This window comes from Garra rufa, chromosome 11, assembly GCF_049309525.1.
Source record: "Garra rufa chromosome 11, GarRuf1.0, whole genome shotgun sequence".
Classification (NCBI taxonomy): domain Eukaryota; kingdom Metazoa; phylum Chordata; class Actinopteri; order Cypriniformes; family Cyprinidae; genus Garra; species Garra rufa.
In genome coordinates, this window is record NC_133371.1 from 3,439,162 (window position 1) to 3,451,973 (window position 12,812).

General features: G+C 37.2%; 1 protein-coding gene across 1 annotated transcript; it reads left to right on the forward strand.

Moving 5' to 3' along the window:
* The first annotated feature begins 269 nt into the window (after positions 1-269).
* Positions 270-12,050, forward strand: ddx6 (DEAD (Asp-Glu-Ala-Asp) box helicase 6). Its single transcript, XM_073850105.1, has 13 exons — positions 270-875; positions 966-1,029; positions 1,127-1,231; positions 2,725-2,854; positions 2,963-3,109; positions 3,218-3,312; positions 3,406-3,528; positions 4,838-4,966; positions 5,083-5,199; positions 5,462-5,525; positions 8,034-8,135; positions 8,257-8,441; positions 8,528-12,050. Exons 1-12 carry the CDS (start codon positions 673-675, stop codon positions 8,430-8,432), a joined length of 1,455 nt encoding a protein of 484 aa, XP_073706206.1. The 5' UTR covers positions 270-672; the 3' UTR covers positions 8,433-8,441; positions 8,528-12,050.
* The last annotated feature ends 762 nt before the right edge of the window (positions 12,051-12,812 follow it).

The window sequence follows — 12,812 nt, forward strand, 5'->3', positions numbered from 1 at the left end:
AATGCTGAAATTAACACATGATTTAGAATTATATTTTATTTCCACTGTCAGAAGGTTAACTGTTACAAAATGGAACCTGTAAACAACTTTATTATTATTGGTGGCCTCTCGATAGTCTTGAGAGAGACTGCTTTGCTTTGTATAGGCTGGGAAAACCCTGCCCTACATAATTGGTATCAGTGTTGACTAATATTGTAACTAGTGGTTTTGTTTGACATTTTCATATTATGTGCTTTTTGATGTTCTTTCTCTCGCACAGGTGGAAAACCTTTGAAATCGTTTATGTTGACTAATTGGAGAGAAAGGAATGGACAGAATAATTGAAAAGACTAACACTGGCTTCCTGGCCCCTGGTCTGTGAAACCTTCCTTTTGCAGAGGTGGGATTCACTCATTTATGGAAGGATAATTGAAGCTAATCTTCCTGCTTATAATATCTGTGACCTGTTGCTTGAACGACATTGACGTTGAGATGTTCCACAAGAGACTTGCATATTGAGGAACAAGGAACTGGTGAAAAATATCGCTTTAACTTTTTTTTCGTGCGCTTTGGACACTGAGAAAGCAGTGGGAAGGACGACTTGCAAATTCTTTTGCAAGCCCATTAAGATAAAGTATTATCTCCACTGTTGTTTATTGTCACTCACTGTTCGGAAGAGAGGATATTTAAGTCATGAGCACAGCCAGAATGGAGAATCCAGTGATTCTGGGACTGTCAAATCAAAATGGCCAAATGCGAGGCTCGGTGAAGCCAGCGGGTGGTCCTGGCGGAGGTGGAGGGGGGACCCAAACAACGCAGCCAGCCCAGGTCAAACCCTCCAGCACAGTCAACAACGGCAACTCCCAGCCTGCACCAACAGCCAACACTATCATCAAGTGAGTCCTTGAGGAAAGTGCAAATAATCCAGTGAGTGCTGATTTACTCTGGTGATGATTGGGATTTGTTGTTTTTTTCCCTCTTATCAGGCCTGGGGATGACTGGAAGAAGAATCTAAAGCTTCCTCCAAAGGATTTGCGCATGAAAACTTCAGTAAGTCCGTCTCTAACACCTGTTTTTGTGTCTCTTAAAGTATCCTCTGAACCAGAATCTTTCACTGATGTGCTGCATGTGGTCGTGAAATTTATAGGACGTGACGGCGACCAAGGGAAACGAGTTTGAGGATTACTGCCTGAAACGAGAGCTGCTTATGGGCATCTTTGAAATGGGCTGGGAGAAACCGTCACCTATACAGGTAAAAGGGCAAGGGGGATTTACATTTGATGGCAAATATTATAGATTTGAATTGCTCTTAGCTAAAGATATCTGATATACCTGTAGAGATGTTTTTATTTGTAGTATTTTTCATTTTAATGGTCAGCTTCAATTTTCTGGATTTATTAAACAAATTTAAATACAAATTCACATACGAATGCATTAAAAGTGATGTAATCATATTCAGTGCACAGCACAAATGAGTACACCCCTCTAAAACTTAAATTCAGCAATTACTCTTTACTTAGACATGTTAGGGTTCTGTGGAGATATAATTTTGATCAGTTACCTAAGAAGAATGTCAAAAATCAGCAAAATAAGATGATAAAATATGATAAAGTGATAAAATGCTGTGTTGCAAAATGAGTACACCCTCTTGAAAGTTACTAAATATAACTAAAAAAGGTGTAGATTTAAGGCTATGTTAAGTGTATTGAACAAACTGAACCAAGGAATTTCCTGACAATTAAAAGTGTTGTCTAGTCCACTGAATTATACTCCAACTTAATGCTGGCAACCATGGAACCACTTGGGGAGAGAGCATAAAAGAGGACAGTGTTACAAGACGAATAACACTGTTTTAAGTGTGAAAATATAGCAGAAGTGACACTAATGGACTTTTGACAAGGTTCCAATAAGACTGAAATAATCAGGTCTTCACTTTAGGTTTTCATTTAGTGATGAGTGAATTTTTGCTAGAAAAAGAGCAGGAGAAATGCATGCAAGTGTCTCAGAGCCAGCAAAAGCTATGAAAAGAGGGACAGCCTGCAGAAGTGACATTCATGGTTATTGTCACCACTAGAATTAGAAGAAAATGCATCTTTAAAAAAAAAAATTCACAGGGGGTGTACTCATTTATGCTGTGTATGCATAAATCATGAACAATTTTAAAATCTAATCAAATGGAAATGTGACTTTTTTTGGCAAACAAGCTGCTGCACAACTGAGGTTTACTCTTTAAAAACATGGAAGAAATGTGTTACTTTAAAATGGTTATAATAATGTACACTGTGGTACAATAGTAATGTTTTTCAAAGTTTTTATTTTGATGGGTTGTATTGAAGTTTCAGTGTGATCATTATTTTCAAGCCAAGTACTTGTGAAGTAACTTCTCAGCAGCTCTGAAGAGGATGTTCATGTGTCTCAAAGTGAGACAACAGGTGCTGAAAACGCCATGAGAGTCACGCATACTTGAGCATGTGTAGTAGACGAAAACCGCACTACTCATTCATGCAGAACATGCAGACTTGGTGTTTCAATGGCAGTCAACTTAATAGTGTATGAATTTATACATTCGTATTTAAACTGCCACGTTAAAAGCACGTCGTCTTACAGGAACTGCTTCAGACCCTTTAGGCTTGTTGACCTTTTTGTCATCGGTGACCATACCGTTTCCATCCACTGTAAGGCAAGAGAAGCCTGCGTTTAATCAGACCCATCTGCTCATTACTGTGTTCTCACTCATTCCTGCAGGAGGAGAGCATTCCCATTGCGTTGTCTGGGAGGGACATTCTGGCCAGAGCCAAGAACGGCACAGGAAAAAGTGGCGCCTACCTCATTCCCTTACTTGAACGCATTGACCTGAAGAAAGACAGCATACAAGGTCGGTGACTATCTTGGTTTTTGGCACAATTACAAGAAGTCATTAGGTTTCACACTTAAAGGTTTTACATGCGTTTAAGTGACTTCATACTTTAAATGCTTTCTGCAGCGGTGGTTATTGTGCCCACTAGAGAACTGGCTCTACAAGTGAGTCAGATATGTATCCAGGTCAGCAAACACATGGGCGGGGTCAAGGTCATGGCAACCACAGGTGGAACCAACCTCCGTGATGACATCTTGAGACTTGACGAAACAGGCAAGTGTTCATAAATTGGTCGGAAAAGTTTGAAAGTCGTTTGAACTACATTGCATATGCCCTTTCGTAAACTCCGGTTCTCATTGGACTGAATGCTTCCCCTTGCAGTGCATGTTGTCATTGCCACTCCAGGAAGAATTTTAGACCTCATCAAAAAGGGAGTGGCCAAAGTCGGTCTAGTACAGATGATCGTGTTGGATGAGGTGTGTGAATAAAGGCATTATCTTGTAGTTATGTTAATTACTGGGTTAACTGCCAGACAATAATTCACACATCTCTCGTATGTTACCGAATAGGCAGATAAGCTCCTGTCACAGGACTTTGTACAGATGATGGAGGAGATTCTGAGCTGTTTGTCCAAACAAAGGCAAATTTTGCTGTACTCTGCCACCTTCCCACTGAGTGTGCAGAAGTTCATGGTAAGCCCACTGATGTATGAAGTATGCATTTTAGTTTGTATTAACGTATGCAGTGTTTTTAAAATATTTATTTGTATGTGTGTGTGCATGCATGTATCAAGCATTCCTGTAAAACCACAACAAATGCCTTGTGTTTGGGCACACTTGGCAACTAAAACTCTAATAAATAAAACTCTAATCTAACTGTATTGTTCTAATACTAATATAACTAGCAAACATGTTTCACTTTTTGTAAGAAGAAAGCACCCAATTAATATAGCGTTATATAAAAATGTAATTTTACCATTAGTGTAATAATTTTAACATCAGTTTAGGAGCCGAATAATAAAAAGGAAAAATAAACTGTTTAGTCTTTACTTTATGAATTCAGTATTCACTGATTCTTATTTAAGCTACAAAAGTTATTTAGGCAAGAGCATTAAGTGAACCCTTTTTTTTTTTTTGGTCTCGTCTCTCTCTAAGCCTTTGTTTGTAGCCCCAAATATTGCAAGCTGTAGCGATATGCACATTGTGACACGTATATCTGTGATATTTCGATATTGCACAGCACCAACTTATGGTAACAGCACATGGAAAGTTATGATTTCCTGTCCAATAATCTTTTTCATTAAAATAATCTGTCATCCGTCAAGTCATTGGTTCATAAATTAGCCAGTGGCTGCTTGATGTTGGCAAAAATCATAATCCTGGAGAAAAAAAAAAATATATATATATATATATATATATATATATATATATATATATATATATATTATTTTTTTTTCCCCATCAATTATTAGACCTGATTAGTAGCTTATGTAGGAAACGGTGGAATTTTATTTAACATTTTATTTAAAAATTGACTGAATTTTGGTTGAGTGAACTTTATTTCAAAGGATAAATGTGTACATTAAAGTAATAAATCAGAAGTATAATTAATATAAAATTGCATCAAAATGTTTCTGTGCACTTCCACAGCCTAAAGAAAAATAATCATTTAAGGAAGGCTGGAAGTATGCTTTTCTAAAGGGGGGGAGCACCCTTTGTAATGAAATGAAACCAAAGCATCTTTGTTTTTTGTTTTTTTAAATGACATTCAGGAAAGCTAAAATCAAATTTTATTTTCAGTTATGATTAAGTGGCCTGTTTATTTTTGTGTACAATATGATACCTTGTTGCCTTAGCTGCCAAACATTGCAGAAAATGCTGATCTATACTTGTATGTTTGCTGTATTTTAAAGCCTAATTATATAATAATTATTCTATGCAATTTTTCAAAGGCTATCATTATGGTTTAGAGAGTATTAATTTCCTCTGTATTTGTCAACAGAACAGCCACCTGCAGAAGCCCTATGAGATAAACCTAATGGAGGAGCTGACCCTGAAGGGGGTTACTCAGTATTACGCCTATGTCACTGAAAGGCAGAAAGTCCATTGCCTTAATACTCTGTTCTCCAGGGTAAAAACCTTATGATCCACACTTTATCTGACTAAAATTTGAAGACTTGATTGCTGTCTTTCTGGCTGCTGTAAAACATGCTGACATCCTTTTGAATGTTTGTTTTTGTTTTTCAGCTCCAGATCAATCAGTCTATAATCTTCTGCAATTCATCACAGCGAGTGGAGCTCCTGGCAAAGAAGATCTCTCAGCTTGGATACTCCTGTTTCTACATCCACGCCAAGATGAGACAGGTGGGAATAAAGGGGGCATGTGGTGTTGCCGCACTGCTGTTGGCAGTGTTTTTTTTTTAAATGGAGCAAGTGTTTATGTAATGAATTCTGAAGGATGTACAGGATTTATCATTTGAATTCGTTTGGTTTTATAAACCAGCCAAACTGTTGACGTTCTGAATTCTGTGTCTTATGCTAATACTATATATATATATATATATATATATATATATATATATATATATATAAATATAAATAAATTTTTTTTTTTTTTTTTTTTTAGGAACACAGAAACCGCGTGTTCCATGATTTCAGAAATGGCTTATGTCGAAATCTTGTCTGCACTGGTAAGTACAGTTATCATTGCGTTTACTGTATTCCACGATAGACACGTTAGTCTTAAACCTAGGGATGTAACAACACACTCGGAATATCAATATTAAGTAGATTTAGATGTTAAATGAATCAGTTGGAGGCGAGGGTTTATAATTGTATCTCTCATGAGAACTCGCTGTCTTAAGAAGTTTAGATTCATTTTATCTTGCCACTGTATAATGTACATTTAATGTAATACTTATGTGCCCTAACTACATGCGATGTGACAAGCAATTTATCTGGCCACAGCACGATGTGACACAGCAGTGCTTTGCACTTCCGATGAAATTTACAAGTTTATAATCTAATTAATAAATTGTTAAATTTTCTTAATTGTCAAAACTGAAATTTCCTAGATTTTTAATAACTGTGGTCTAGGGGCTATTTAACTACCATATAAGTTTCAAAACAGTCAATCCACAGTAAAATGCACACAGCCTCCATAAAGTAGCTGTGCCTTTTCACGAGCAGCTGTGACTTCCGTAAGAATGTGACGTCCGATCTACTCAGTCACCACTGCAAGCACCAACCACTGTCCCACCCTCCTTTTGCCAAACCCCCAGACAACATTGCGCCCATGCCATTGCTGAGCAACAACGCGGGGAAAAAGTAGAGAAAGCGCTGTTCAGTCGATGGATGTCAGGAAGCTACATCATTGCACAGGTTTCCGAACAACATTTAATATAAAGCCGGTTTCACACTGCACGCGTAAGCAGGATGTAAACAGCGCATATTTTTTCCAGCGCCCATGTTAATAGATTAGATCATTCACACCGCAGGAGCAGAGCAGAAGTGTCAGTGCCGCGATCGTTTTGGTGCGAGTGTTTTTGCTGCACCGCTTACGCTGGATTAAAGCCACAGTGCATTGTTCTTGATCAAAGTTGACATGATTAACATAAATTTAAAATTTCACCATAAAGTCATGTATCACAATCACTGGTTAAAAAGCTCACCAGCACAAAATGTTTTTTGGGGGTTTTATAAATGTTTAAGTTATACTTGTCCAAAACAATATTTTCTGCTTATTTTGATAAATATGAGAATCAATAAATTAAATATAGGCTGCTATCATTAAAATGTTAATATAAAACACAATTTTAAAATACAGAAACAATTTTTAAAAGCTAGATTTACAGTACTTCTCAATCTCAGGACGTGTTTGCGTTCACACAGAAGGCACTCTGGCAACTTTTCAGCAATTTTCCGGAATCAACGCGTAGTGTAAAAAGGGGTTTTACTAAAGCAATGGTTGCGTAGCTTGCTGCATCCGGTGTTTGGGGAAAAAAAAAAGTTAATATAAAACATTTTTTTTTTTTTAAATACAGAAACAAAATAATTTTTAAAAGTTAGATTTACAGTAAATACTAACAACATAAAAGTTGTTAGTATTTATTGTAAATCTAACTTAATTTTTTTTCTGTGTTTTAAAAATGTTTTATTATTATTTTTATTATATATGTCTTATGTTTTTAAATACGATATTTCAGTATAAACCTGGTGATTATCTCTAAGGTGGACAACCACCATAATAAAATGATATTTACCATCTGAATCTAACCATGTCATATCAACAAATGGGAAGGTTTTTTTTTTTTTTTTTTTGTCTTGTAAACTACCTATATACAACACGTAAGCCTATATGCACGTGTGTGTGGGACAGAGGGGAACATGTCTGCATCACAGCATGCTGCCTATATCATAAATAAACAACACTCATATGTATTCGCAGTATTCAGTATTGCATTCTGTGCTTGAAAAAATTACCATTCTGAAACATCCTGTTGAGTATCACCAAGCCACAGCAGGCTACAGCATACATGACCTTAGTTACCTGTGGTTGGCCTGGCCGTTTGTCACTCAGAAAACAACAGGCCAATCAGAAGAGAGGCTCATGAATATTAATCAGACGGGCCAAAATCGACTTGTTCTTGACTGGGCTCCTAAGAGAGGAGCTGTAAAAATATATTGAGGGGGGTTTTGGCACTTGTACTGCAAATATATATTCTTAAAGACATCAACTAAAATTAACCTCCAGAAAGGTGTACAATGTGACCTTTTAAACCTTGCTTCAGATTTCGAAATTATACAATCTAATAAATCAAAAACTGTTCATGCTGCATGTTTGCAACATCTTTGTTTGAATTGATTAAAAAGCAGTGGTGGCCTCTCATTAAACTAGAAAGAGCATAGGCGAAGCCATAGTTTGTTTATATGAAGAGATTTCTTTTATTGATATTTATTTGATTTGGGATGTTTTACAATTTTAGATTGGTTTTGTTTTGACATTTAAACTTCAAAAAAGTGCACCATTTTGTCTGAGGAAGAATAAAAGGAAACATTTTCATTTATTATTGTCCTAAACTCATTTTGTTAAAATGGTGAGAGAATAAGTTGAATAATAAATTGTTACATTGCTAATTAAACCGGAACTTGCTTTAGCTTTAATGCCCCTCTTTCTGACCCCTACTTTCTCAAATCAGATCTCTTCACAAGAGGAATTGATATACAAGCTGTGAATGTGGTGATCAACTTTGATTTCCCCAAACTTGGGGAGACGTACCTCCATCGCATTGGCAGATCTGGTGAGTAGAGTTTTGATTTGCTCTGAGATCAAGTAATGTTTCATTGGAAATGACACCGTTTGGCAGGCAGGCTTTTGAAAGGGTAGCCATGTTATGTGACGTTGGCCTTCTTTCCCCACAGGCCGATTTGGACACTTGGGTCTCGCCATTAACTTGATCACCTACGATGACCGCTTTAACCTGAAAGGTATTGAAGAGCAGCTGGGTACTGAAATCAAGCCCATTCCCAGCAGTATTGATAAGAGTCTATATGTGGCCGAGTACCACAGTGAGAGTGGAGAGGAGGTTAAACTGTGAGCAGGAGAGGTGAGTCCAACTTAGAGATTACAATGGATGTACAAAGTATGTTTGATTTTGATGTTAATGATGTTTTTCTTTTCTACCCCCTCCAGATCACAAATCTTTCGTCCCCTATCCCCACCTTGTTTCCTTCCCTACTGTGTCTAGGGAATAGGGGATATTTTTGTTTTCTTCAAGCTATATATCTTCCGCCTGTCTTCCTATTCCCTCACTTTTTTTTTTTTTTTTTTTCTCTTCTTTCTTGTTTGGTGCCACCACATGGAATGTGATGTTGCGACAGCCCAATATTCGGGAAGGACTCATGGCCTATTAAAGGACTGATATTTTCATCCCGAAGACTTCAGATTTCTCGAGGAGGGAAAGAGGGGACAATGAGGATTTATCACCCAAGGGGAAAAAAATGACTACTCATCACCTGCAAGCACATTCTCACCCCTCTCTCTCTCTGTTCCTCTGCTCATCTTCATGTTTCTAGTCATTTGAAACAAGTGCCTTAACAAGCAGTCTAACTTGTTCAAAAAGTAATAACCTGATGATTTTTTTTTGTTGTTTTGTTTTTCTTCCCTCATAACTGTTCATTTTAAGACATTGTCTTGATGTATCTCTGGCTTTTTGGTATTGCTTGTCTGCCCCCTCCTGTTTGGCATCACATAATTTAGCATTTGCCACCTGTAGATTTTCGGGGCAACGAAGAACAGGATTTCACAGCGGGAGAGAGGATGGGCGGCGTGTGTGATTTGTGCAGACGTACTTGACTATGGTGTGAAGAGAAGCCCCCTGGAGAACTGAGATGATATCAGTGGGCATAAAGACAATAATAGGGGCTAATGTTCCTGTGGCAAGCTTTCAAAAATCCCACAAGGCTCCCAGTGGCTTTTTTCCTTCATCCGCTCATGGAACATGCCATGCCTCTAGAGACCCGTAACTCTTTCCCCCTCTGTCTTCAGTGGGCCAACACTAAGAGACTTGACCAGACTCAGACCAGCCTTTCTCCTTGGCCATGAGGACTCCCGCTTCGAGACGAATGTGGACTACTTTTTTTTTTTTTCTTTCTTTTTTTTTTCTTCTTTTTCTTTCCTCTTCCCTTTCCCCCTGATTTCAGTGCAGTTTTGCATTCTTATTGGGTGGGCAATCTGTCCTAAATGTGCCATTTATACAGATCTGGCACATTGTAAACATTTTGTAAATACTTCATAATTTTTTTTTTTTTTTTTTTTTTAATTGGATTGTTTTAAAATGAGCTAAAAAGGCTGGATGACCATTTGAGAAGAATGTTGGAAATATCTTTTAAAATTCAGGATTCTGTCAGCACTGGGTGGCACTATTTAGTTTATTTCCCTTTTTCCCCCATCCTATGAGAAATAAGTTTAGCAGAGTTTAATCCTTTCCAGGCAGTGCACCACCCAAGTTTTGTTCTAACAAAAAAATTAGCTTTTTTTAAATCCGAAAATACTTTGTTCAAAGTTTTGTGTGGTAAGCTTCTAAGCATTTCAGCAGGTGGTGCAGTTGTTCAGATTTGCACTTGTTCGCTCTAAATTATTAGCTCTCTTCCTTTACCCAGTGTTGACAAAAGTTCCTGACATGGGTTGCTCAAATAAATGGCCTCATTTAAGGGTTGTGAAAACATGAGGCTTATTTGCGTTCCAGCCTTTAGCTTGTAACACTGACTTATGAGGCACTCAGAAGGGTCCCCTAGCCTGGGTGACTCTAAAAATAGAAGTAATTTAATATTTTCATCATGTAATAGTGCTACTCGCTGCAGTGCAGCTCAAAATTGGCAACGTGCAAAAATGTTGAATTTATAAGCGAGATGTGTAGCTGTTACATGGGTCTGTGTTCTCTAGGACATGACTTTAAACAGACCGTTTAGGGTGGGAGGAATTGAAAGGCTTGGATGTTCACATTGGAAAAAGGAAAAACGGACAAAAAAAAAATTACAACTGGATGCCAAGACTTCAAAACGATGGACTGACTTAATGTAGCGGCAGAGACATGCAGTGCATCGTGAGTCAGCAGGGTTTTTTTTTTTTTTTGGTAACAAGACTATGTTCTTGAGATGCTGCACAGACTTAACAGAAGAATCTAAACCTTTGCAGTGTGCGCTGCACTTAAGTTTGAACTTTAGTTCAAGGGATGGGCAATAATATGGGCTGCACATGTTCTGGGGGCACTTCCTCGGTTAGGGCAGAGGTGTGTAGAATAAAGGGGAGTTTTTTTTTTTTTTTTGAGGAAGTATATAGGGACAAGGGTATTTAATACGGGGTCTGGGTATTTCATGGGTGCTGATAACCAAATGATTTATTTCTTTTGCAGCAGAATATTTATCCCCCAAACACTAATAGCCCTTATTTTTATTTTTATTTCCCATTTCTGGGGATTGACAGGGGCTTGCTTGAGACACTTTAGCCCTTCTGCTGCTTTTTGAATAAGTTGTGCGTTTTGACCCGTGATGTTTTGAGGGTTGCCTCTGTGGGGTGGGATGAAGGTTGGGAGGGATACAGTTTTGCCTTTTGCGATTTTTGGCACAGAATTGGCTTAATTTTACGTTGGAGTTTAATATCAACGTCCCCCTTAGAAAGTTAAATACAGGTGAGATGTTTTTTGTTTTTAATGGATTGGCTTTGTCTACTGTGGCGTGTTGCTGTTTCTTTTTTCCCTGAAACAATTACAATTTGTTCTAACTGTGTGGTTAGTTACCAAATTATGAGCAAAAAATATTTCCCCCATATTGTAGAACATGCAACCTTTTCCCAGTGACATTTGCTTGAATCCAAACTCGTATTCTTTTCTCTATAGCACATACCCTTGGTGTGACCAACACCAGTCTAATCCGCTTTGGTTTGTTTTGGGGATTTTAAACATCTACCCATAGAGAAAAGTATATGAGTTACTGGGCTTTTTGGCAGCAGCCTGGTGTTTTTTCAGTAACCACTTGCCGTGAAAATCACGGTTCGTTCCCGAGATGCTGTAAAGCAGCATGTGATTGGATGTGCTGTGGTCTTTGCAATGGTGGTTAGGGTTTTGATTTCATTTTTAGTTTTGTTTGTTTGTTGGAAGAATAGAGTGGAGAACATCTCGCCTGTTAAAGAGTAATTTTTCAAAAGCATACCAAATTGTGATCTTTAAAATCCACTCGTTCTTCAGTGTTTTTGTTTTGTTTTGTATTTGGGTGGGTGGGAAGGGTTTTGGTTTAGTTTTTTTGCTGCCCTGATGTAGCTCTTCCTGACACTTACCGTATCCATCTGTTGAGTGTTGGGAGTGTATGACTACATCAGTCTGGGTTAGTGGGTGGGAGGGAAATGGAGAAAATTGGTTTCAAAAATTCAATTGAACAATTTGGGAGTTCAGGGTAAGGAAAAATTGATCTCTTAACTTTGCCCTCAAATTAGCATTTTTTTTTTCTGAACTTTTGGGTACTGCAGATTAAAATGACCAACCAAATTTAAGAAATCAAGTTTTGTTTTTTGTTTTTTCTCCCTTTTCAATTTGGGCAATTTCAATTGGCATTTTTCTCAGTGATGCTACAATTTTAAAGAGTTGAAATGTGTGAAAATGCAATGGTTAACATCTGTGATGGTTTTTGTTTGAAAATAAAGCTCACTGAAGTTCCACTTATGTTCAAGTTGTCTTTTTTGTCTATCATGAGAAACTGTAAAACCCATATTGTATTGGTAAATGAATGTAACCTATGCACTTGTACACCCCCCGGCAAAAAATATGGAATCACCACACTTAGATGTTGTGTTTGTTTTTTTTTTTTTGTTTTTTTTTGAACGCTTCATAGCTTCACAGATGACACAATTTGTTTATTAGTTCAACATTCTGGCATTCTGGTTATGTGAAACATACCTCAAACAAATGAGATTAAGCTCTTTAATATAAAATTATTTTCCATATCAAAAACAGGAAAACATTACAGAATCGTTAACCAAAAAACACATTTAGTACTTAGTTGCTCCTCCTCCAGCATATGACGGCCTGAATTCTTTAGGGCATGGACTACACTAATAATAAAAAAAACAAAAAACAATGTTCTTCTTCAAGCTAGTTCCAACTATTTTAAATAGTGGTTAATGGAAATAGCTTCTTTTGCCAAACTCCATTATGGATTTTTTGTGTTTTATAATCCTTTCCAAAATTTGAACTGACAGCTTTCTTGTTCGGGACAAGTTTTCTTACAATTAGCCAAGTTTAACAGCTTGCTAAGGGGACAAGTTTTTCATGCACCTGTCAAGTTTTTTTTTTTTTTTTTTTTTTTTTTTCAGATTTGTGGAGAGAAAACATCCGGAAGACACCGCTAAGTGTTTATTTGATAGCACTTTATATATTTGTGTCAATATATTAATTACAATACATATTTTTAAAAGCTGTTTTCTT